Genomic DNA, 24,410 nt, shown 5'->3' on the forward strand with positions numbered 1-24,410 from the left:
ACCTTCCTGTGTGTTTCTTTCCTCCTCCGGCCTCATATTGGCTTCTCAGCATTTCTGAGCTGAAAGCAGTCAGTGCTCTTAATTAAAGGCTTTCCCAACAGCTAACAAGCTCCCTTCTGAGAACGGAGTCAGGTATTAAAGGGTTTCTGTTGTATTTTTCTCCTCTTTTTAAAAACAAACCCACGGACACTTCAGTTTCCTGTCCTTGTTTATCTGTGTACCGTCAAATGGAGCTGGGTGGTTACTGCCTGGGGCCTCTTTGGGAGAAGACAAGGGGCAGAAGCCGGAGGATGCCTCAGATCTCACATCTTAATCCGGAGGTGGTCTGGATCTGGGCCCCCTCATCCCATAACCCTACGGATCCTCTTCCTGATGCAAATACAGTCATTGTCCTCCAACCCAAGGGAGGTGTCACAATAAAGGGAGCAATCCAAAATGGACATCACCTTGATGAGTAAGGTGCGTCTGACGAGCCATGGTCTTCTCAATGGCCTCATATGCCTATGAAACTCGAACAATATGAAAGGAAGACTAAAGAAGAATTGAAGTCTTCGAACCATGGTGTTGGCTAAGAATATTGACTATACCATGGGCTGCTAGTAGAACAAACCATTTGCAGGAGAAATATAATCAGAATACTTCATAGTAACCAGAGTGGTGTGACTTTGGCTTGCTTACTTGTGAACTCACAGCGAAAAGAAGGAAAGCCTCAATGAGCTGGAATGAATCAATAATTGCAAAGAACTGACTTGAATACACCAGCTATCACGAAGATGGCAGGACTGGGCAACACCACATTCTGTCACACGTCAGAGCCACGTAGACGCAGCTAACAGCAACAATCCAAAGTCCTGCTGAAGTCACCCACAGCCATCCTTGAGGGTGCTAAGGCTGTTCTGATCTCTCTCAGCATCTCTAGGACCATGGGCAGGGATGAGGTAAGGACAAAGGGAGGGCAGTTCCTCCTGGGTTGGGCAGAACCCGTCAGAGGTGGGTGTGGGCTCTCCAGTCCTCTTCCCTGGTGCCCACAGTGGCCATACATCGGCGGGCACTTGGGAAGAGGCGCCCAGGGTCCTCCAAGAGGATGGAGGCCAGGTGGCGATGCCTTGGCCTCATCCTGTTGGGGCTTCCCAGCAGGTGGGCAGAGAGGATGGCTGGTGGGGAGCAGCTCAGGGCACCATGTTCCACCACTTGAAGGAGAAGGGCTTCCGGCGCACGTTGGTGCCACAGTGCACCTCGCCTAGGAGTTCGTGGTATGAAAGGAAGTCGTCGATGAAGATGCAGCGCAGGCCCAGTGGCTCCAGCAGGGACCGCACCTTCTCCTCCAGGCAGCAGCGGCCATTGATGATGGGTCCGAAGGGCTTGGGGATGCCCAGGTACTTGCCTAAGACCACCATGTTGACCTGTTGAAGAAAGCAAGCAAGGATGAGGCTTAGCTGCCTGTGGTCACAATACCAAGGACCCCTGCTAGACTCTGGCTCTGACCATCCAGAAGTTTCTCTTATCCTCGACTGCAGGCTGGGCCCCTCAAGAACTAGGGTTCACTGCCACTGATTGAGTCATTTCTAACTTATATCAACCCTCCACCTTGTACATGTCTGTGGGAGGAGCCTGTCCATCTTTCTCCCTCAGAGCGTTTGAACTTTGTATGTGAACAAAGCATTTGAACAGTGAATTTGAACTACTGACCTATACAACACCATGGGTCTCAGAAAGGGTCTGGAGAAGCAAAAAGAAACAGATTCACAGTTGGATGGAAAGATTAATGGTAGCCAAGGCTGTCAATAACCCACACAGTTTCATTTGAATCAAAGTCATCCCTTCTTCCAAGACTTTCTTCCATCTTTCAGAATTTTCATAAATATGTAAAATAAATACACGTCTTCAAAGTTTACAGTATGAATAACTTCATAGGTTGTGCCCTTGCGCAGTACACAACCTAGTCAACAGTTCCGGGCAGCCCTGATCATTGTTACCATTTACTGAGCATCTTCTATATGCCAGTTATATCATCCGTAAACTCAGTTCCCCTAGGAGGCTGTGGTCAAGACAGGGTTAAGTAATGCAATTAAAGCCACCAGCCAGGGGATGGTGGGACAAAATTGTGAACTTAGGTCCAACTCATGCCAAAATCCATGTTCTTCACATTCTCTCTGCCTGGCACTGGGGCCTCCTGAGAGGCTAAGGGTTTGGGACAAGGGGCTGGGAGTCCGGAGAGCTGATCTGATGACTGATGATAGCTCGACTTCCTCAGTTATGGACTTGGTTTGGGGTCCTAACATTGAGGAAGAGAGGTCTCCCAAGTACAGCAGTGTGGAGGCTTCTTGAGGGAGGTTTCAGTTCAGCCTGATGGCCAGAAGTCTAAGGGACTTCCCTCTGGTCAAAGGGGCCTGTATGGACCCACAGCACAGAGAGTGGTTTTAAGTTCTCTCGGGGTGGGATGGCTTGTCCTGAATCCTGTCACTCCTAGGCTTAGTCCCCCAATCTGTCCAGCGCAGGTGTCTATGACTGAGACCAACAAGAAACTGTAAGAAGCCCCTGGTCAGCCCCATTGCCTTGGTCCTGAACTATCCACTTGCCCACTGATGGGCTAGACCATGCAGGGCTCAGGGGAACAAAAGTGTGGAGACGACTAAGGATTCAGAGCCATAGCTGGCCCAGATTCTGCTTCCTCCCGAGAAGAGGAAACTAGGAGATGGGGCCCAGTCCCAGTTCTGCTTCAGGCAAGTTACCCACTCTCTTTCAGCTGGCCTCAATTTCCCCATCTCCCTAAATAAGGGGTTAGCTGCATGCCCTCTGAGTCCCCTCCCAATGAGGACGTGCTGAGGTCCTTCTCTAGACTGAGTAATAGAATCTTAGAATGATCTAGACTTGAGAGAGTCCCACAGACCGGGTGCCTATCAAGGAGGGTCAAGGCCGCAGCCCAAAGACCCAGGTCAGGGGCTCCAGCCTAGACCTCCCCCCACGCTTCATCCAGAACCAGAGCCAGGCAGTCCCTGGCCCACGTGGTCAGCATTAGCCACACGTGACTACTAAAATGGAAACTAAAGAAAATGAAACTTTTTCATTCCTCAGCCAAAGCAGTCACATTTCAAGTGTGTGGCCGCCCTGTGTGGCTCAGGGCTGTCACGTTGGACAGCACAGAGAGAGAACATTCTCTCACCACAGAGAGCTCCAGTGACACCAGTACCTCATGGCAGCGGGCCCCAACCAGGGGGATGTTACCCCCAAAGGCATTGTTGGTTGTCACAAGGAGAGGTGCTCCTGACCTCTAGTTGGTAGATGGCAAGGATGCTATGATGCACCACACAATGCACAGACAACCCCCACAACAGGGAAAACTTGTCCTTACAGGAACTTTGGGGAAGTGCTATCTCCCCTGCTGCCAATTAGGGCCTATTCTAAACCCTCAGTCTGTCCAGAGAGCAATGTTCACGCTAAAAGCCCCAGTTCAAAGTGGGAACGTCTTTCTCCTATCCTTAGGAGACCATCCTCCCTGGGCTTCCAATACCCCAACATCCTCTCCCAAGGTCTTAGTGAGCACTTTGGCCTGGCCTGCATGGATACCTTCACTCAGGCGCATCCCACATGAGATCATATCAGTGGGTCAGCTGCTCTAAGCTAAATAGAGCCAGCAGCAGCATCTTCTGGCCTGCCTGGACCAGAGAGCCCCCCACTGGGGAACAGAGAGGAGGGCAGAAAAGGCAGAAGAAACCCAGAAACAGAGCAGACACATTTAGCACTAGACTATGTTTTCTTGTTTCATGTGGGGAGAAAAAACCCCTTTGTCGTAAGGTGGTTGTCTTGTGCATTATAGTGTGGTTAAAAGCATCCCTGGCTTCTACTCACCAAGTATCAGTAGCATTCCACACATTGCAACAATCAAAAATGCCCTCGGAGATGGGAGGTGGGGAGGAATGGCCCCTGGCTGAGTCCCACTGCTCTGGGGCCATTATGATTTTCTGTGACCATGGAAATGTCTTATCACTGTTCTTAGTGGGTTTCAACTCCTGGTGACACCTGTGTCACACAGCAGAACTGTGCTTCCTACAGTTTGCCTAGCTGTAATCTTTACAGAAGTAGATTACCAGGTCTTTCTTACATGGCACCCCTGGGTGGATCTGAACCTCCAACTTTCAGAGTAGTAGTAGAGTGAAAACTGTTGGCATCACCCAGGAATCTTGGGAATATTTTCTATCAGCCAGAAAACAAACACTGAGGAGGTCAGCAGAGCCTAGCCTACCCTGTGCAGAGAGGGGTTCTCCCCCGGAGCCCTGGGTGACCCTCCAAGTGCCAGAGACCAGGCTCTCACCATATCAGGGAAGAGAGCTGTTGCAACAGAGGCAGACAGTGAGAAGAGCTGGGGGATGTCGATGATGTCACGTTCCTTCAGGCCCAGCTCCCGCTTCAGCACCTCCCGGTTCCAGTCGATGCAGCTCTGGGAACAGGAAGAGAGGCAGCCGGAGCCCACCCGGGGACAGACAAGGAAGGCATCTCCAGTGCAGGGTCCAGCCCAACCCCTCACACCTGCACTCCTTACACAGCCTAGTGGCGTGGGAGCCATTGCTACACCCACATGGGGAAACTGAGGCTCAAGAGACTGGTCATAGCTGGGAGGTGTGGAGCTGAGTTTGGACCTAGGCAGATCTTATTTTCAGAAGCCCTTGTCACTGCTCCCTATAGTTCCAGCCACAGATTCAGAATGGTTTCTACTCCTGTCCCATTCCAATAGTCTAGAGAGGAAGTGCAGGGCTCCTCCTTACACCTGGTCCTGCAAACACATCTTTGGAGCAAGCCCTGTCCCTTCTTGACACTTTCTCATTCTACTCACTCTTACCTCACAAGCAAAAAAACCCAAAAAACCAATAACCAAACAAACCTAACCAAATTCAATGCCACTGAGTTAGTTCCACCTCATAGCACCTCTTCATCAGGTTTCAGAGGCTGCATACCCTTATAAGGGAGAAGAACGCTCATCTTCTTCCCTCAGGTAACTGGTGGATTTGTTAACTGTTTGGTTAGCACCTCTTCTATAACGCAATATGCCACCAGGACTCCTTCTCCTAACCCAGGAAAGGCCCCATTTCTCCACCATAGCCCTTCCTTCTGTGAGAATCCCATGTTGCATCCAAAGATATCAGTCATTTCTCAGAGCAGGACCAGGGTCTCCCACATCAGACTGGGAGTTCCTGTGACTCTTCCATTAGACTAAGGGTTCTAAGGGCAGAGCCCCTCACCTGTACATAGTGATTGTTACTCCGCAGGGTTTTGTCCCTCAGTAGCTCATTAATGGTTATCTTCTTCCTGTATTTCAAATCTTTAAGAGATTACATGAGATTAGAACCTGGACCCATTTTGAGTTTGTGGTTGTATAATCCAGACCAGGATTTTCCTCCACTTCAGGTTCAAAGTTAGACAAAGATGGAGAAAATGAAAAGCTGGGAATCCTCCAGAGAAAGGCTCTTGTTAGAAATAAAAGATGGTAATGGATTAGAGACTCCTCACACTTCTGGGAAGGACCTCCTAGATGTGGCCTAAAAATTCCAGTCCAGCCATTGTGGAATTGTCAGCACCCTCTGGGATCCCTGCTTAATTCAGCACTCATTTAAAAAAAACAAAAAAACAAAAACCACAACAGTTTCTCTCTCTCTCTCTCTCTCTCTCTCTGCTCTGCTCTGCTGTTGACTCAGAATCAACTCAAGATTGACCCTCCAGTAAGGCTATTTCAGAAGCTGTAAATTGCATGGGAGGAAAATGTTCCTCAGAGTCACTGTTGGATTCAAACCACCAAAAAGGTGTGGCCTTCCTAGTAGCAGTGCACCAGAGCTCCTCAGAGCGTCTAGTTATTATCCTCAATCCAAAGAAAAACTGACACATTGAGAAACTCAGAATATATAAGATGCCACAGCCAGTGATTGCAGGAGCAGGATTTGAACGCAGGACTTTGGATTCCAAAAGCTATACCATACCCCTTCTGATATCAATTCCTCAGGTCAGAAGACTGAAGCCTGTGGTGGGTGCCATATTTGTAGGTCCTTGAAGGTGGTTCCATAGAGGGGCCCTGACCCCCAAGCCTGAGTTCTCGTCCTTTGCTGCTTCCTGGCTGTGCAGCCCTAGACAAGGCACTGATCTTCATTTCCACAAGAAGGAATAAGAAGAGGGTAATGGAGACAGCGATGAGGACAGGAAAGTGCGTGCCAGCGATCAGGCACCCAGTAGAGCTCTCATCCAGTGTTCTTTCTCTCCTAGGAAGTCTGCGCACAGGCACTGCCCCCTTGCTGTGTGCTCGAGATGTTTCCAGCCTCTAAGCTTCCCATCCCTGATCCGAGAAAGGAATAGCTTAGCTCCCACTTGAGTGTGACAGGTGAGTCAGTGATAGCTGTCCTCAAGGCACACAATCTGCTAAAGGAAGACTCCAGAGCCCAGGCAGGTTCCATGCGGCAGGCCACCCAGTCATTGGTACTTACCGTCAAACAGGGCCGCCTCTCCATAGCCCTCCTCTCTCTTCTCCTGGAACAGTTTGAGGCAGGCACTGGGGCTAGCCAAGAGCAGCCGGAAGCCCTGGCACAGAAGGAACAATAAGTTCTCCTTAAATGATGAAGAGGCCTCAAGAGGGGTCTGAGTTTGGAAGCCAGTTCATTTGTAGGCTACTCTATGCTCAGTTGTTCCCACCAAGCCTGCAGAGTGTCTGGAACTCCCTGGTCCTCTTAATGTTCACTCAGGGCTGTTCTCCATGCCCCCCACTGTCCTGCTACACTTTGGCCACCAGGTACTCGATTTTGCCCTCTTCAAAACCAGTTTAGCATTTTCTTCTCTTTCACTGGTAGAAGGGACAGCTCCTTTGTTTCTGATCTAGCAGCCCCTGTGTCCTCTGTCAAAGCTTGGTCAGCACACAGGGCTGTAACCACCTGCTCACCAAAGAGTAACCACCACCAAGCCCTTGCTCTGCAAGGGCAGCAGAACTGGGTGGTGAATGTGGGGCTCACTGTGAGAGTCTGAATCCACGTAGGGCTCACTGTCTGAGTCTGGATCCTATCTTGTCTCTTAAAGACTGTGGGTGACCTCAGATAAGTTAATTGTCCATTTCTTCTGACCCTGTTCCTTCAGCTGTAAAACAGGGACAGTGACCCTAGTACCTACCTGTTGGGCTTGTTGGAGAACCAAATGAATTAAAACCTGTGGCTCATAGTAGATACTGAGTAAATATTACCAAGTCTTAACAGCACCCTCCTGACTCTTGTCTGAGGAATCTGAGTCTAAGCAAATGCCCATCAGTGTGTTCTGCTCTGAGACGCTGATCTCTTCCAGGAAGCCTTCCAGGATTGACATAACTCAGTCTCAAGGTTGCCCTAACCCTAAGTGAACCCTGGACACAGGGGTTGAGTTGGTTCCAGGTAGCTTTGCTGTGTTTTGTTCCATCCGCTCAGGCAGGAGCAAAGACGGCTTAGCCAAGAAGGGTGAACACATACATACATACCTTTGGGTCTGAGGTGGGGACGAAGCTCAGGAACTCGTCCACGTGGCCCACGGAAAGCCAATCCGAGTAGAGTTCCACAGGCGCCTGCACCTGCTGAGCCTTTAGGAAGTTGAAAACCACTCTGGACATCCGCCGCCCCCCGGACCTGGTCAGGGAAGGAGAGAGCGACTGTCACCACCAGCTGGCTGCATGCTGGCACAACATGGGTGCTGTGTGTGCATCTCAAGCCTCGTCACTATCCTCTGAATGGGCCCTCTTTTGTCATCATTTTCAGATGGGGAAAACTGGGCCTCGGAGAGCTGAAACTACAGTGCAAACTATATGCAGCTTTAAGTTGGTGAGGCTGAACCACCTTTCCAATCCCAGCAGCTCTGAGCCTAAACCAAGGCCAGAAGCGTGCTGGGGAAATGCCCCAGGAGATGAGGTTGACACAGAGGGGACTGGTCTTGTGTAGCCTTGAGGGTACCCCCTGCTCACTGTATTGGCTGCTACAGAACTGCCCAAGGCAGGGGCTTCCATGCGGCCACAGATGCAGCCCCCATGTACAGCCTCCAGGTACAGCCTCCAAGTACAGCCTCCAGGTACAGCCTCCAGATACTGACCAACACCCCAGAGCGACCTTGCCTCCCTTACCCTAAAATACCCTCTCCAAGGCCTAAAGGGAGCTCTGGTGGCTTAGTAGTGACCTAAAGGCATACAATTCACACCTACGAGCTGCTCCTCGAAAGACAAGCAATCTCCCTGGTGTGATTTTACTGCCTCTGAAAACCTGCTGGAGGGTCAGCTGTGACAGCATATTGTAACAACATGATTCAAGGACTTCCTTCCCCACCTCTTCCAGGAAACAAATCCATGGAGGGAGCTCCACTTGGCAAAGGGAACCAAGATCCTAATCTCACAATCTGTGAGATTCAGAAAGGTTGGGCCTTCACCCAAGAATCACATAGCCTTATGCTCAAAACCAAAGAGGGGACCTAGTCTTCCCTCCCTCAGTCAAATATTTCCTAAGCATCTCAGGCATGTCTTGTACATGTCAAAGTTTGACCACCACTGTCTCAGGCATTTAGACTGATGCCTTTGAACTGTGGTGTTGGAGAAGAGCACTGAACATCCCACGGTCTGTCAGAAGAATAAATATGTCTTGGAGGAGGTGCAGCCAGAGTGCTCATTGGAGGCAAGGATGATGAGGTTTTGCCTCATGTACTTTGGGCATGTTGCTGGCATTGGCTATTTCTTGGAGAGGGACATGATGCTGGGAAGGGTGGAGGGTTGGAAAAGGAGAGGAAGACCCTCAACCAGGTGGACTGACATGGTGACAGCTGCAATGAGCTCTAGTGTGTCAGGAAGTGTGAAGATGGCATATGATAAGACAGGGTTCAAATGTGTTGTTCATCGGGTTGTTATGAGTTGTGCTCAATTCAACAACACCTAACAACAATCCCCTGACAAGAGATCATCAGACAGTCTTTCTTGGTGAAAGTGAAATCAGAGTGAGAATGGTAAAACTCTGTCTCACATTCTTGGAGCATGTTGTTTGGAGGGAACAGTCTTTGGAGAAGGACATCATGCTTAGAAAGGTGGAGGGTCAGTGTAATAGAAGAAGACACCCACGATGGATTGACATGGTGGTAATGGTGGACTCAAATGTCAGAGATGATGAGGATGGCATAGGACAGAACAGAGTTCAGCTCTGCTGTTCATGTTGTTGTTGTTGTTAAGTGTTGTCGAGTCGTAAACGACTCATAGTGACCCTATGAACAAAAGACCAGAACACTTGTATAACTTTCATGGTTTCTCCAAGTCCATAGGGTTTCCAGAGGCAAGCTATTTCAGAAGTGGATGCCACTCCTGCTTCCAAGCTTGTTCTAATCGGGGAGCTCCACCAAACACTGTCCACCATGAGCAACCATTATTGCATTTGACACATCAGTGTCACAGTGTTTAGCATCACAGCAACCATGAGTTATCCCTGTACAGCAAATGGACAGACCAGTGCTATACCGCCTGGAAGAATGTTTGACCAAAATAAATTCAAACCAGGCCTGAGAGCCGCAGATTAAAATCACCCATGGCTTAGTAGCATAACTTTCTATCCACTAGGCCAACAGAGCTCTCACCATAGGGTCGCAATTAATTACAGTCAATTAGATGGCACATAACAACAACAATCCTCCGGCTCCTGAAATGAGGTCTGAGTATTTTCAAGTCATTATTGAGTAGCTGAGGGAGGGACTGACATGGAAAGATGAAGGGGGGCGCTTGACACTCTGGCCCCCTTGCATTGTCCTCACCATCTTTGCCAAAGCACAAGCCACTGATGCCCTCAGTGTGTCCTGAGCTGCTCTTTGAAAACATCTGTTCAGTTCTCTTACCTGTTAAGCATTTCTTCTCTTTCTTTTGGCTTCCCTACATTCTAGTTCTCTTTGGAGACCAGGACGGCGAGGCTTTGCCTCACATACTTCAGGAATGTTGCTAAGAGGGTCTATTCCTTAAAGAGGGACGTGATGCTCAGAAAGGTAGAATGTTGACAAAGGAGAGGAAGACCCCTGACCAGGTGGATTGACACGGTGACTGCCACAATGGGCGCTAATGTGTCAAGAAATATGAAGATGGCACAGGATAGGACAGGGTTCAGATCTGTTGTTCATAGGATTGCTATGAGTCGAGCTCAACTCAACAGCACCTAACAACAATAATATGTTCTAGTGAAAGTTTCAGTCTCTCTTGATGTCCATTTTGGGCTTTTTATTCTCCTCTGTCTTCGTAATGACTTTTCTTCAATGGCTGATGTTTTCAATGCCATCACACAACTCATCTGGTGACGAATCCTTAGTGCTCAATGTATCAAACGTAGTTTTGAAATGTTTTTTAAATTCAAGTGACATAAACTCAAGGTCATATTTCAATGCTAATGGACTTGTTTCCATTTCTTTTCAGTTTTTTGGTTTTTCTTAAAATCAAGGGTTTTTGTTTTTGTTTTTAAAGGAAACAGCTTTTTATTTTTATTTTATTTTATTATTTTGTGTGTGTGTTGTGTGTACCGTTAAATCACATCTGACTGGTACAGGAGGAGATAGTTCCTCCTTCTCCAGCAGTGCATCTGGTGGATTTGAACCGTGCACCTCTGGGATTGCAGTACACCTTCTTGCCACTAGGCCACCAGAACTCGGCCATTTCTTTTCAGTTTTAATTTCGACTTGCGTATGATTAATAGGTGGCTAGGAAGCTTTGCTCTGACTGCTGTTATTTCTCCACAGATGTAGCTGAGCTGACTCCCGTGTAGTCTGTCAGTTGAGATCCATATATATAGTTACCATTGTAGTGGTGACATTTTGGCAGTTTGGGAAAATATTTGCAAGAACTAAGTCAATTTTTTTGAACAAAATACTATCATGCAATTTCCAGCCTTGTTTCTATCACTAGGCCATATTTTTCACCTACCAGGCCCTTCTTTGTTTCCAACTTGGCTATTCCAGTCACCAATTATTATTAATGTATCTTGAGTGCATGTAATACATTTCAAACTGCAAAAGCTGACAGACACCCTCAGTTTCTTCACCTCTGACTCTAGTGACTGGTGTGTGTATTTGAGTAGAAGTGTGTTAACTGGTCTTCCACGCGTGTGTCTGGACAGCAGCCTATCACTCACTGGATGGAGCTTCGGGAAGGATGGGCTCTTGTTGACGATGACTGCAGCACTATCCGCCCTCAATTTGTCATTCCTATCTAAGTAAAGCTTGTGACTGTCCTATTCAAAATGGCCAGCACTAGTCCATCTCGTCTCACTCATAATGCCTAGGGTGTCGATTGCTCCACATCCCATTTCGTTTCTTGTTGTTGTTATGTGTATGTGCCGTTGAGTCGCTTGCGACTCATAGCGACCCTATGTACAACAGCCCTAAACTCCGTTCTGTCCTGTGCCAATCGCACTGTCTCTGACACTCCCATCCTGATTATCCCAGTCACTGAATCAATCCACCTCATAGAGGGCCTTCCCCTCCTGCGCCGTCCCTCCACCCTCCCAAGCATGATGTCCCTCTCCAAGGACCTGTCTCTCCTCACAACATGTCCAAAGTATGTTAGACGGAGCCTCAGAATCCTTGCCTCCAAGGAGCCACCCAGTTTAACCCTTTCCAGGACAAATCTGTTTGTTTTCCTAGTAGTCCATGGTATTCTCAATACGCTTCTCCAGCACCACAGCTCAAAGGCATCAATTCTCCTTCTATCCTCCTCGGTCATTGTCCAACTCTCTGATGCATAACAAGTGATTGTGAAGACCATGGCCTGTATCAGATGCACCTTAGTCTCCAGAGAGACACCTTTGCTCTTCAGTACTTTGGAGAGGTCCCTAACAGCAGACTTTCCCATGGCAATGCACCTTTTAATTTCCTGGCTGCTGGTGCCAAGACTGTTGACTGTGGAGCCAAGCAAGCTAAAGCTGTGTACAATCTCAATCTCTTCACCATCCATCCTGATGCTGCCAATTGGTCCAGTGGTGAGAATATTTGTCTTCTTGACATTGAGCCTCAATCCATATCGTAGGCCTTGACACTCTGCAGCAGGCGCTTCAGGTCTTCTTCAGTTTCAGCAAGCAGGGTTTCTTACAGCTTCCAGTTTTGCAGTTTCCTACCTCACATACTCCACATTCCAATCACTGAAGGGTCGTCTGTGGCTGTTCCTCTCCATTTTGAGTCTTGCCACCTCAGTAAAGGAAGGCCCTTCGTTGGGTCACAGCTTCATTCCCTCCACGTCACTATGGTAAACTCTACTTGGTCGACGCAGTTCCCCTCCAGGTACGTTTTGAGGACCTTCCCACCCGAGGGGCTCATCTTACGGGACTGTGCCCAACAGTGATCATTCGCCATTCGCAGGGCTCCCAAAGGCCTGCTGTTTCAGAAGTGCATGGACCGTCCTGCTCTTCTGGCCGGAAACTCCTCTGAAACCTGTCTACCATGGCGACCCTGCTGCTGTTGGAAATACTGGTGGCACAGCTGCCAGCATCACAGCCACACACAATCCACACATTTCAGCAAACTGACATTCAAGTGGCCTGGTCTATATAAAACCAGAACACTCCAAGAATGAAGACAAGGAGGAGACGTGGCTAAATGGTAGTATACGATGAAAATGCATATTTGGCTTGGGGATGAGATTAAGAGAAAAATTATCTTGTATTCCTGTCATTTTAATATTGCTGGTTGTTGTTGTTCATGATGTTATATGCCACTGAGTTGGAACTGGCAGATAGGGCACCACCCAGTGGGTTTTCAGAGCTTCTTTCTCCCACAGAGCTGCTACAGTGAGATGGTAGGAAGCAGAGATAGTCTTAGAAAAAGAAAATATTCCCTAGTAGGAAGCGGCAGGAACAGAAAGGTTGGGGAAAGGATAAGAATCTCCCTTGGAATGCTGTCCTGGATGTCGAGTCTTTATCAGAGCTGCCAGCAGGGGGCAGAATTGCTGAAAGAAGTTTGTAGAGGTCAGTGTAGAGCCCGAGTAACTAGGAGCAGAGAATGGACAGGACATTTCTTGAGCATCAACTCGGTGCTTGCCGTAGGCTTCTCACACTAAGTATGTCACTTAATGATGACAGCAATCTCATTTCACAGATGAAAAGACTGAGGTTTGGCCTACAAAATCATTTTTTTTCACTCAGTGGATAGAAATTCTATCGATTGTGTTCACTTTTGCATCTCCAATATTTCCACAGCATCTATCACATAGCAACGTGGCATAAATGCTTTTGTTAACTGAGTGCCTACTATGTGTGGCTGGCCTGGAAACTCGTGAGCAGCAGCTGTCAGTTGGCCTTTGGCCCCTATTAGCTAACAAGGACCCAAGGGCGAAGGCCTGCTCAAGCGTGTGTCTTTAAAACTCTCAAAATTTATTGGTTTTAGAAAAACTATTCTTTAAGTGTTACAGCAGTTGCTTTGTCTATTTGCTGTAGTTGGAGTAAACTTGAAGGTGCTGTGACGCTGAACACTGTGCCACAGTCGTGTCAAATACCGTAACGGCTACCCAGCAATGGACAGTGTTTGGAGAAGCTTCCAGATTGATTCAGGTTTAGAAGAAGAAGTGGCATCCCCTTCCTAAAACGGATGCTTCTAGAAACTCTATAAATTTTATAATCACACAGAAGTGATGCTAATTAGAGAATAGAGTTCTGGTCTTTTGTTCATAGGGTCACTATGAGTCGTATTCGACTTGATGACACTTAACCACTGCTAAGGGAGACTAGTGTTGTTATACTTGGAGGAACATTCTTCTACTTTGTACATCCCTCTTCGTCAATTTGCTGTACTGAGGTAACCCAGGTTTGCTGTGATGCTGAACCTTGTGCCACTGGGGTATCAAATGCCATAATGGTCTCTCAATGTGGACAGCGTTTGGTGGAGCTCCCAGATGCAAAACAGGTTTGGAAGCAGGAGTGGCATCCACTTCCTAATCCACGTGCCTATGGAAACTCTATGAACTTGGAGAAATGATGACAATTATGGAAAGGCATTAGGTCTTTTGTTCATAGAGTTGCAGTGAGTCGTACTCGACTCAAAGACGATCAACAATAACAACTATGTGCCAGATACCGTGATAAGCACTGGCTAGTGATGCACCCCAAATCGTGTGGCTCATAAGCGGCAGAGCCAGAACTTGAACTTAAGTCTGACTTCAGAATCAGTGCTCCTTCCCTTAGAGTCTCTGCTTGTGGCGCTGAGGCCTCATGGTGCCTCCGCCCCAGAGGTGTGGGCAGGACGCAGGGCAGGACCTGAGCATGAGTCACCAGCACGGTGAAGCTCTGCCCCAGGCACCCAGCAGGGGCACCCGGGTTACACGCCTGGGGCTGGTGCCAGAGCCCTGAGACTGCCAGCTTCAGCACTTGCGGCTGTGTGACCCCCACCCAGGTCCTGCGGACTCCTCTGTGCCACAACGAGATAGCAGGCCAGGGTCTAGGGTGTGAGCTAGTCTCCTGCACAAACACAACCCATGTGAGTGTGACTTCCAGCCAGGAGGTACAGGCCTCCGCTGGGATCCTGCACTGCACATTCCACCCCTCAGCTGTCAGCAGGCAGGGCGGGGACCACTCAGTGGCATTCAGCAGACACTGCCACCTGCCTAAGCTTTAAGCCCCGGGCACCTTGTGTCCTGTCCAGGGTGGGACCCATCCAGTTACTTCTATTACCCTGGTATCCTGAACAATGACACAGTTACCTACAAACACTCTCCCTGGACATTTCCAAGCACCACTGAACATAGTCTCCATCTGATCCCCTCATTGGACAGGTGAGCAGGTCCACCCCTCTGCTCCCATGCCAGATTGCACAGCTCTTGCTCAACTCTCCTAATTTCTAAGGAGAACCCAGAAATCAGGCCTCCTGCTAAAATGAATATCTTTTGGATCCACGACTAACTAAGTTTGTCAGGCCAAAATAGTACAGGCCACTGAAAATTCTTTGCTGCTGAGTCAAATCTGACACTTTGCTCCCACCTGTGCAGGGGAGAACTGCTCTATAGCATTTTCTAGGTTGCAATCTTTATATAAGAGATTGTCAGGCCTTTCTTCTGAGGCACCATGGGGTAGATTTGAACTGCCAACCTTAAGCTTAGAACTCTAGCGCAAGTCAGTTATGCCACCTGTGGTTCACTAGTTTGGCCTCAGGCTTCATGGCCTTTGGAGTCTAGGGTTCGGGGACTCTGAGTCTTTGATCCTGAAATTCTATGGATAATGGAGAAGAAGGTGCTCAAATAGAGGGGGAGTAGTTTGGGGTGGCCCCCCTCCCACCTCAGGCTCTCACCTGGGGAAGCTGCTGCCAATGAGGATCCGGCCCAGGGGGTACTCCTTGCCCCCCACAGTGACAGGAGGGCTGACTTCCAGGTTGCCAAAAGAGTCGAGGCTCGAGATCCTGCCAGACGAGATCTCCCGGGTCACAAAGCCAAAGTCAGGGCCCTAGGGGAGGACCAGCAAGAGCCCCCGAAAAGGAGGGGTCAGCACAGGAAAGAAAGCTCTGAAAACCCCTCTCCCAGAACCACTAAACTCTCCATGCCTGAAGGTTAACCTGCACCTATTTATTAGCAATCTCCTGTTCTCAGACCACCTGCAACCCAAGCAAAAGTTGGCAACAGAAAGAAAGCAGGAAGGGCCCAAATGTTTGGAGATCGTGGAGTCCAGGGTCAAAGAAGAAATCCAGGTGGGAATCAGAGAATATGAGGAAGTGCAAAGCAATGAAAACAACAAGCGATAAAGAGGGGCTGACGGAACAGCCTTGCCGGGCCATCACTGGTGTGCTGCTAACACTGGGCATGTTATGAGTGCCCCTCATAGTGACCTCAGGCAACAGGGTGGATCCGCCCCGTAGGGTTTTCTACATTGGAATTTTTATGGAAGCAGATTGCCAAGTCTTTTTCCTCCAGAAATGATTGGATCTGAATCACCAACTTTCTGGTCAGCAGGTTACAGCTTAACTCTAGGCACCATTGGGGCTCTTCTAAAAACATGTATGTTAGAAAGAATAGGGAGTAAAAAGAGTTGAAATATCTTTGCTTCCACGTCAAGTTAGAAACAGAACAGCCAGTTAAACCCAAGGAATTTAGAAGGAAGGAAATAATGAAGATAAGAACAAGTCAGTGAGAAATGCCCCTGGCTCCACCAGGTCAAGACGGGCCTGGGATCAAGCCCACTGCCCACCAAAGCCCCCACACCACTCGGCCCCAATTAGTCCAGACTCACCCTGCAAAGATCACTGTCACCTCTTCCGGGACACATCCCTGGTCCTGCTGGGTTGTATGTCCCTGCGTGTGCCCACAAGCTTCCCCGTCATACTCACTATCCCACTGCATCGCCCCAGTACTGGGGGAGTAGGACAGGTACACAGACGGGCTGTGAGTGAGCTCTGTGGCAGTGGCCATGACCATGAGCTCCAGACCTGGGCTTTAGTGCATTTCTGTACCACCATTGACTAGATGTTTGTACATTTGCATGTTCTTTGCATATCATTTGCATCCCATGCCCATACCACCCCGCAGGCTCTCCAGTTTGCTGACAGTTTGTGTCCTTTCTCCTCACACCCTGGTCTCCAGGGCCCAAAATATCAAGCTCAGGAGGTAAGACTGGGAGTTCTGAGTACTGCAAATGGATAACCAAAAAGTTGGAGGTTCGAATCCACCCAAAGGGCCCTGGGAAGAAAGTTTTGGGATCTATTTGTGGAAAATCAGTCACAAAAAGGCTGCACAGTTTGGTGGGTAAAGGGAGAGGTGGGGGCAGCAAATGGGAAGGACCTGGGCAAAAAGACAGGGTAGTGATGGCCAAGGTCCAGTGGTGTCTGATTTTATATAATAACATAATGTGCGAGAATGAGTGTATGAAACACAATGTGAATGAAGAATAGTGTGAAACACAATGTATATAAACTTTGTAACCAAACCAGTTTTAACAAATGAATGACTGTATAGAACACAATGTATACGAATGAAAATAATGTAAAGGAATTATTATATGGAAACCAAGAAAGATATCTTTAAAAATTACTGTGTTGTACCATCCTACTCTGGAGCCCATGGGGTCACCATGAATCAGAATCCCTTCCATGGGGTTGGACAAGCCTGACTGACAGGTGACCCACAGGAGGGTCCTCTCAGCGTTCCCCGGTCTGTCCTCTGCCACATACCAGAATCTTCTTATAGGCGAAATCCTTCAGACCTCTGTTTCGGGGAGAATCAAAGACCACGGGAAACGCTTTATGCGGGGCCTCGATGTAACCAAACTCTATCTCGTCCTGTAAGGAAAGGAGGTATGTCCACAGTGACCTTGTCAGATACAACATGGGAATCTGCCAGGCTTGGGGCTGGGGGCCAGGGCCTGGGTGGTGGGGGTAGTGGGGGTGGAGAGAGGTGGAGATGAGGAACCCTGGCCAGGAGAGGATGCATTCTGGAAGCTGAGAAGCTGTCCCCAGGCTACTTGCCCTGAGCCCCAAGACCCAGACTTATCTAGCCTTTCCCCTCAGGCCTTAATTCAGGGCCAGGCTCTGCTTGTGCTCACACCTGGATCCAGCGGTCATTCCGGTTGTCCACCTGAGGGCAGATGACCATCTCGCTGTTGGCTTTCAATGCCAGATTGGCTACATCCTCCAAGAATGCCTTATTGGAGCCATGCAGGTCTTCCACCCTGTGGAGAGGACAGGAAATGCAACCGTGACCTCTGGAAGTGGCCTTGGCCTTCAAGTCTGAAGGCAGAAGTGATGGGGAAGTGATGGCAGAAGTGAGGCTCTGTGTGGCCCCAAGACATCAGGGCTCAGACACAGTGCCTGCCCTAGAATGACCCACGGACAAATAGAAGAGACAAATACTGTCCCCAGATCACACCAGGCTGTATAACATCAAGAGTAAGCCGCACGCGGGGGTGCCCAGCTGCTGGGTAGTCAGGGAAGGAACCCTCAAGGAGGTGACCTAGGGACTGAATCTCTCCAGGTGAGGTTGTGGAATTGGGGCGGGCAGGCCCATCTACCTCTGTGTCACCCAATCAGCCTAAGCAGAAGGGTGGATTGGTGAACAAATGAAAGGAATGGATCACTATGGATCATGCATGCATGTAAGCAGAGCAAACCTGTCTGACCAACCCTTCTCAGCCTTCTCTCTTGTGTCCAGCTCCACTGTGGCCCTTCCCCTGGCTCTGACACACAGGCCTGGAATGGCTTTGCAAGCCAGGTCCAGCCCTTCCTCACCAGCGCAGGGTTCACAGCAGATCCGGCAAGCAGGTCCCCAGCTCTTCAGTGAGTACAGGAGCATATCCATTTCAGAGCGGGGGCTCCAGCAAGCAGGTGCCTAGCTCTTCAGGGACTGATCCACTTCAGAGCAAGGGCTCAGCCATGACCATAGCCACCAGAGCCACCAGACCTTGGCCCCATTGCCCAGACTAAATCCAAGATCACCAGAGTTGCTGGAGAAGGCACAGCACAAAACCAGAGATGCTGGTGCTGGGACCAGTGAATTGGACCTTGACCGTAGCTGCTCAGGATGAGGAAGGGGTTGCTGACTGCCTGAGCCAGCCTGCCCATGTCCTGTACTCAGCTTTGCACCCAGGGTGCTTGCAATTGGATCCATCTAGTCTCAGTGTGAAACCAACCCCAAATGCAACATTCACCTTCATATCTCTGCAACTGAAGGGCAAGGCCGACCTCAGCAGGTTTTAGGGGCTCACCTGCATACATACACCTCCAAGGGGGCCTGAGTGTTGGGGGTCATGATCCAGGGGGCTACACGGAAGGTCACAGTGTCTGTGAAGAGGGGCGCCTCTGGCAGGGTCTGAGGGGAGAAGGAGGAACCTGTGGGCCCTGAAAGTCCTCAGAGACCCTCAGCCCCACCCCGAGCCCCGACGCTGTACACACCCCCGTGTCCACCAGGCTGACGCTGAAGGAGACCAGCCCCAAGAAATCTGCGTCTGGGAAGGCAAGCCCCTCCACGTAGAAGCTGATTGCCCGCTCCCCCGGCTGCCGCTCAACCTCGTACGACAGGTGTTGAGGTCCAAGCACCTGCTTGTAGTTCGAGAAAGAATTCCCACCTAGGAGAATCAGAGTCAGGGGGGCGCTGGGACAGGAGGGTCAGGGAGCTGAGGACAGATTCACCTTTATGCTGAAGTCTGCTGTGTTGCGTGTGAGCTGTGTGACCTTGGCCCAGCGTTCAACCTCTCTGAGCCTTAGTTCCTCATGTGTAAAATGGGCCAATGTTACCTCTCTCCTGGGGTTAGGGTACACTTTAAAGGAATCAGGGTACGGCGCCAGGCAGGTGGTTCCACCTCTGCCTTCTCCCCCTGCGGGTTGTCTGGGAAATGTCATCTTGTTAAGCTCTCATTCGTGACAGGAAGTTGTCAGTTCACTTTTTGAAACTTTGCTTATGCTGCTGGCGTCACACCAAGTGTTTTCAAGTCGGGGCCCCTGTCTCAGTGGCCCCCCATTGGTGGCCATGAAAGAACATTCCAGGGCCTGCCAGGCTCGTGTACTGGAACAACGAGTTCTGGGTTGACGTGAACAGAGGAGGATGACAGGGGAGACAGAAGGGGTGGGAGAGGCTCCTTTCTATTAATAAAAATGAGTAAAAGCACTGAAAGGTTAGGGACTGGTGGGTGTTTTATTCTTTTCAGTCATAGGCGTTGATGGATAAAAATCCTGTTTTAGTTAGCTGGGCTTTAGGGCTTGGGGGTGCTGAGCTGCAGCCTGGCTGCTTCTCACCCCAGTCCACCTTGCATGGTCGGTGTTCAGCACACATGAGAGCCAGCCCATGCGGAATGACCCGGGGCGGGGGTGCTGAGGGACAGGGTCAAGGCAGTGGACAGAGGGGGATTTGGGTGCTCAAGAGTCCACAGTTCAAAAGCTTACTCCACCCCAGATAGATTGTGGCCTCGAGACAGTGAATTCGCCTCACTTTGCCCCTCTGTAACATGAAAATGGTGGTTGAAACGCTCACATATAATGTAGTGGATCGACAGTGACTGCAACAAGGAGGTTCACTAAGCCCAGCAGTGGTGGAGAGGCGGGCGCAGAGCGTGCAGGGCCTTGTGCCGAAGTCCACAGGGTCACTCTGAGTCAGACCTGACTCGATGGTACCCAACAATAACGTTGTGTACCGTGTCTCCGGGCTTTTCTGCTCTCTTGCTAATGTAAAAGGTGCTGCAATGGGTTAGCACTTGGTCACTAACTGAAAGGTGAGTGATTTGAAGCCTCCAGCTGCTCTGCTGGTGAGCTGTTCCCACAGGAAACTCTAGGGGGCAGTCCTCTTCCGTCCAGTAGGGTCTTGGTGAGCCAGACTGCACATAACTACTTACTACCAACCTCAAGGTTAGTGGTTTGAATCCCCATAGTGCCATGGAGGAAAGGCCTGGTGATCTGCCTCCATAAAGAGTACAGTTCTAGTAACATACGGGGTTGTTGTGAGTCAGGATCAACTCACAGCGTGGGATTTGGTGGGAGTTTTCCATGTTGTGTCCTATCGGAGTGGACTGTGGGTTAGCTGGAGTTAAGGGTGGTACAACAAAGGGACAATTAGAGGAAGGAAGATGGGGGGAAAGGGTTTGGAAGCAGAGAATGGTGCAGGGAGAGAAGAGGTTCCGGCAGGCCACTCACCCCGAGCACAGAAGACTCCCGCGCGTTTGGAATCAGAATAGGGCACGCTCAAGACCAGCTTGTGGTTGTCAAAGAGCTTGTCCGGACCATCACAGGTCAGCACCATTGGAGACATGTCCTGCAGGTCTGGGGAGAGTGACCCCTTCAGACAACACCCACACCCGCTCACAGGCTCCCCTCTCACACTTGTCCTCCTCCAGAACAACTCCCCTGACACTCACCGGCCAGCGATGAGAGTGTACTGTTTCGATGGTCAGGCTCCCCGGAGCTGTAAAGGTCTCGATCACAGTTCACCAGAAGGATCGCCCCATAGCCCTCAGGACCCCAGTGCCAGGATTTCTGTGGCCAAACAGGAAGCCTCAGTCAGGGTCGGGGGCACCCTGGAAGGGGCTCTGGGCATGGCCAGAGACTGGCTGCTTTATTAGCTTAAAGAGAGCAGTGATTGTGGACAGCCTAAATGCTGGGTCTCGAGCGCCAGAGTCACTGTATCTTTTGCAGTGAACAGCCTGCCCAACTAAACCCGGAAGGCTTGTCCGCCCTTCACATGTTGCCCCTTCAGCCTGCTGAACTTGGATTTGACTGGGGAACAGAGGCTTCATCACCTTGACCTTGATAGGAGTGAGAGTTGAAGAATTCCTGGGAGACCTGCCACATGTTCAGCACTTTAAAAAAAATTTATTTATTTTTCATTTCAATGAACATCTACAGAGATTTTGGAATTCCATTCATTGTTGCACCCTTCTCCCCACCCACCCCAATGTTCAGCACTTTTATGGGACCTGTCCCACAGAGGTCCCTAAAAGGTCAGGTTCATGTCCACCTGTGGCTCTGCAGACAAGGGTCCAAGCTGAGGCAAGGAGATGGCTGGAACTACCTCTGTGTACCAGTACTTTCCCTGGTGTACTTCCAGACCCTATAAAGCAGGGCTCAATTCCCCACCTTGCAGAAGAGAGAAGAGAGAGGCTCTGAAGGTGAGCTCCCATCTTTTTTTTTTTTAAAAAAAATTCTTTCATATTGGTTTGCTTACAAAGTTTATATACATTGTGTTTCACACTATTCTTCATTCACATTGTGTTTCATACAATCATTCCCATGCATTATATTTTATAAAATTAATCATCATTGAACTGTGCCCGTGATTATCCTGTCTTTTTAGGTCCCTGCTGGATCTTTCCAATTTCCTTTACCCCTTCCCTCCACCCATCAAATTGTGCAACCCTATGGTTTCACCCCTACTCATCCTCACCGCTCTGCTTCCGCCCCATCCTCTCTTGGGTCCCCATACATGTTTTACTAGCTATCCCTGGATTTTTACAATACCGTCTTACGCATTATGCATATGGTTCACTCGACAGAACGCTCTCCAGTCTGGTGCAACTACTCTGGAAAGCAGTTTGACGTTTCCTCAAAAAGTTGAAAATACAAACTCCATATGACCCTGCTATTCCACTACTAGGAATATACCCCAGGGAAATTAGAACAGAGACACAAATGGAGATTTGTACATCAATATTTATAGCATCATTATTCACTATCACAAGAATATACAAACAGCCCAAAATGTTCAACCACAACTGAATGGATTGAGAAAGTGTGGTACATTCACACAACAGAATACAATGAAGCACTCAGAACAATGATTTTTGAAAACAACTACAAGACTTGGGAGAGACTTGTTGTTGTTATGTGTCATTGAGTTGCTTGCCACTCATAGCGACCCTATGTACAAGAGCACTAAACGCTGTTCTATCCTGTGCCAACCTCGCCATCTCCAATACACTCATTCCCACCACCCCAATCACAGAATCGATCCATCTCATCGAGGGTCTTCCTCTCCTGCACTGTCCCTCCACTCTCCCTAACATGATGTCCCTCTCCAAGGACCAGTCCCTCCTTGCAACAAGCCCAAAGTATGTCAGACGAAGCTTCAGAATCCTTGACTCCAAGAAGCATTCTGGCACCTGTTTGTTCTCCTAGCAATTCAAAACTCTTCTCCAGCACCACAGCTCAAAGGCATCAATTCTCTTTCTATCATCCCTAGTCACTGTCCAGCTCTCCGATGCATAGCACCTAATTGCGAAGACTATAGCCCTAATCAGGTGTACTTTAGTCTCCAGCCTGTCGTTGCTCTTCAGTACTCTTGAGAGGTCCCTCATAGCTGACTTCCCCAACGCAATTCGTCTCTTGATTTCCTGGCTGCTGGTACCAAGAATGTTGACTGTGGACTAGAGCACCCATTTTTTTAAAGCTGTGGTTCAAACCAAGGTGGATAGGGCAGCACAGGGCTACTGCTGCCTTGTGCAGTGAGCAACTTGCACAACCACGCACGGTGACCTTGCTTCTTCACTTTGTCCACAAGGTCTCACAACCCACACTGACCAAAATGGGCAGTGATCCCAGAAATGGGATCTTTCCTTACAAACTGTACCTTGTATTCCTGCTGGGATAGCTTCCAGATACTGCCCAGAGGGTAATGCCACAAGCCCACCCATCTTCCTGCTTTCCCTTCAGGGTCTGACTGAAGCCGACCTCTATGGAATTCTCTCCCAGAAACCCAGTCATCCTTCAGCCAGAAACAGCCTTGGCTTCTCCTTGTCCACACACATTTATGCAGTAACCATTTCCGCCAAGTCATCCAATAACCATTTACAAAGAACCAGCTATGTTTAGAGGTCCAAACGCGGGTCAGGAATGGCAGCAAGCCAAAGAACCAATCCCGACTATGACACAAGGGAGACCAGAGAGTATAAGCTACTTTCCAGAAGTCACACAGCAAACCAGTCACATAGCGTGAGCTAAGGCCCACTTGTGACAATTTAGCAGTGCTGCAAGGATGGTGAAATGTCACTTCACATACTATGAGCATGTTGCCAGGAGGTGCTAGTTACTGGAAAAAGACATCATGCTGGGAAAAGCAGAGAGGAAGTCAAGGAGAGAAAGACCGACTTGAGTATGGTGGAGATTGTGCAGGATTGAGTAAGTTTTCCATCTGCTGTAGCCAACTCAGTGGCACCTAACAGATCACTACTAGTAAAACTCCTCATGGCCTAGTGCTTAACATGGGGACAAAAATTCAGTGATTTGAATCCACCAGCTGCTTCGTGGGAGAAAGAAGGGGAGTGTCCTCCTATAAAGACCCACAGCTTGGAGGTTCAGTGCAAGGATGCCAAGTGTGAATTGACTTGGTGGCAGTAGGTTGTAAGGGGCTTAAGCCACTATTAGGGAGTGTTGGTGGCTTATGGGTAAGAAATTGCACTGCCAAGCAAAGGTACGCAGTTCGAATCCACAAGCTACTCTTTGGGAGAAAGAGGACCATCTCCCCCCAGACGATTTACTGCCTCTGAAGACCCGCTGGACGGTTAGCTACGGGTCGGTTCCAACCTGCTGGTGCCTAACAACAACAAGCAGCAACAACAACAAGATCGACCCCATCCCAGCACCCTCCCAGGGTTAGCTTGTCACCTGTGCAGTCCTGAGGCACCCATGACATCTTACCTTGTCTCCTCGGCTCCTCTTCACCTTGCCCGTGCGCTCCCTGTCCACATCGAGGGAGACGTCTGAAAGGGAACACAGTGGGGCTACCAGGGGCTCCTGCAGCCCTGTCTTCACCACCAGATGGTCCAAACCAGAGCAAGCTTCCCGCCTTTTCAGCTCATCAGAGCTAGGAAACCCTGCTCTGGGTACCATACTCAGAGCTAGGACCCTGGTGGCAGCCCCCTGAGGCTCTGGGTGTGGAGGACCTCTGTAGCTCTGGATGAAACGGGACCAAAGTCTTGGACTACCTGTGCAGGTTGAATTACCAGCTTTTGATGGTTATTGAGGCGGCCTTG

At 49.4% G+C, this 24,410-nt stretch overlaps 1 protein-coding gene across 1 annotated transcript in view; it reads right to left on the reverse strand.

Annotated features, from left to right (window-relative positions):
• Nucleotides 1–1,169: 1,169 nt before the first annotated feature.
• Nucleotides 1,170–24,410, reverse strand: part of PADI1 (peptidyl arginine deiminase, type I) — a 54,290-nt gene continuing 31,049 nt past the window's right edge. Inside the window, exons 4-16 of the mRNA XM_006883601.1 lie at nt 24,076–24,137; nt 20,802–20,919; nt 20,581–20,706; nt 18,850–19,022; nt 18,663–18,766; nt 17,507–17,630; nt 17,134–17,241; nt 15,265–15,416; nt 7,478–7,622; nt 6,468–6,561; nt 5,238–5,317; nt 4,313–4,438; nt 1,170–1,403 (exon numbers count right to left, since the gene is read on the reverse strand). Of these exons, the coding sequence (XP_006883663.1) occupies nt 1,170–1,403; nt 4,313–4,438; nt 5,238–5,317; nt 6,468–6,561; nt 7,478–7,622; nt 15,265–15,416; nt 17,134–17,241; nt 17,507–17,630; nt 18,663–18,766; nt 18,850–19,022; nt 20,581–20,706; nt 20,802–20,919; nt 24,076–24,137 (1,646 nt within the window). The remainder of the gene's footprint in view (nt 1,404–4,312; nt 4,439–5,237; nt 5,318–6,467; nt 6,562–7,477; nt 7,623–15,264; nt 15,417–17,133; nt 17,242–17,506; nt 17,631–18,662; nt 18,767–18,849; nt 19,023–20,580; nt 20,707–20,801; nt 20,920–24,075; nt 24,138–24,410) is intronic.

Source organism: Elephantulus edwardii, unplaced genomic scaffold (assembly GCF_000299155.1).
Source record: "Elephantulus edwardii isolate Elephantulus edwardi_28Jun2011 unplaced genomic scaffold, EleEdw1.0 scaffold00028, whole genome shotgun sequence".
NCBI lineage: Eukaryota > Metazoa > Chordata > Mammalia > Macroscelidea > Macroscelididae > Elephantulus > Elephantulus edwardii.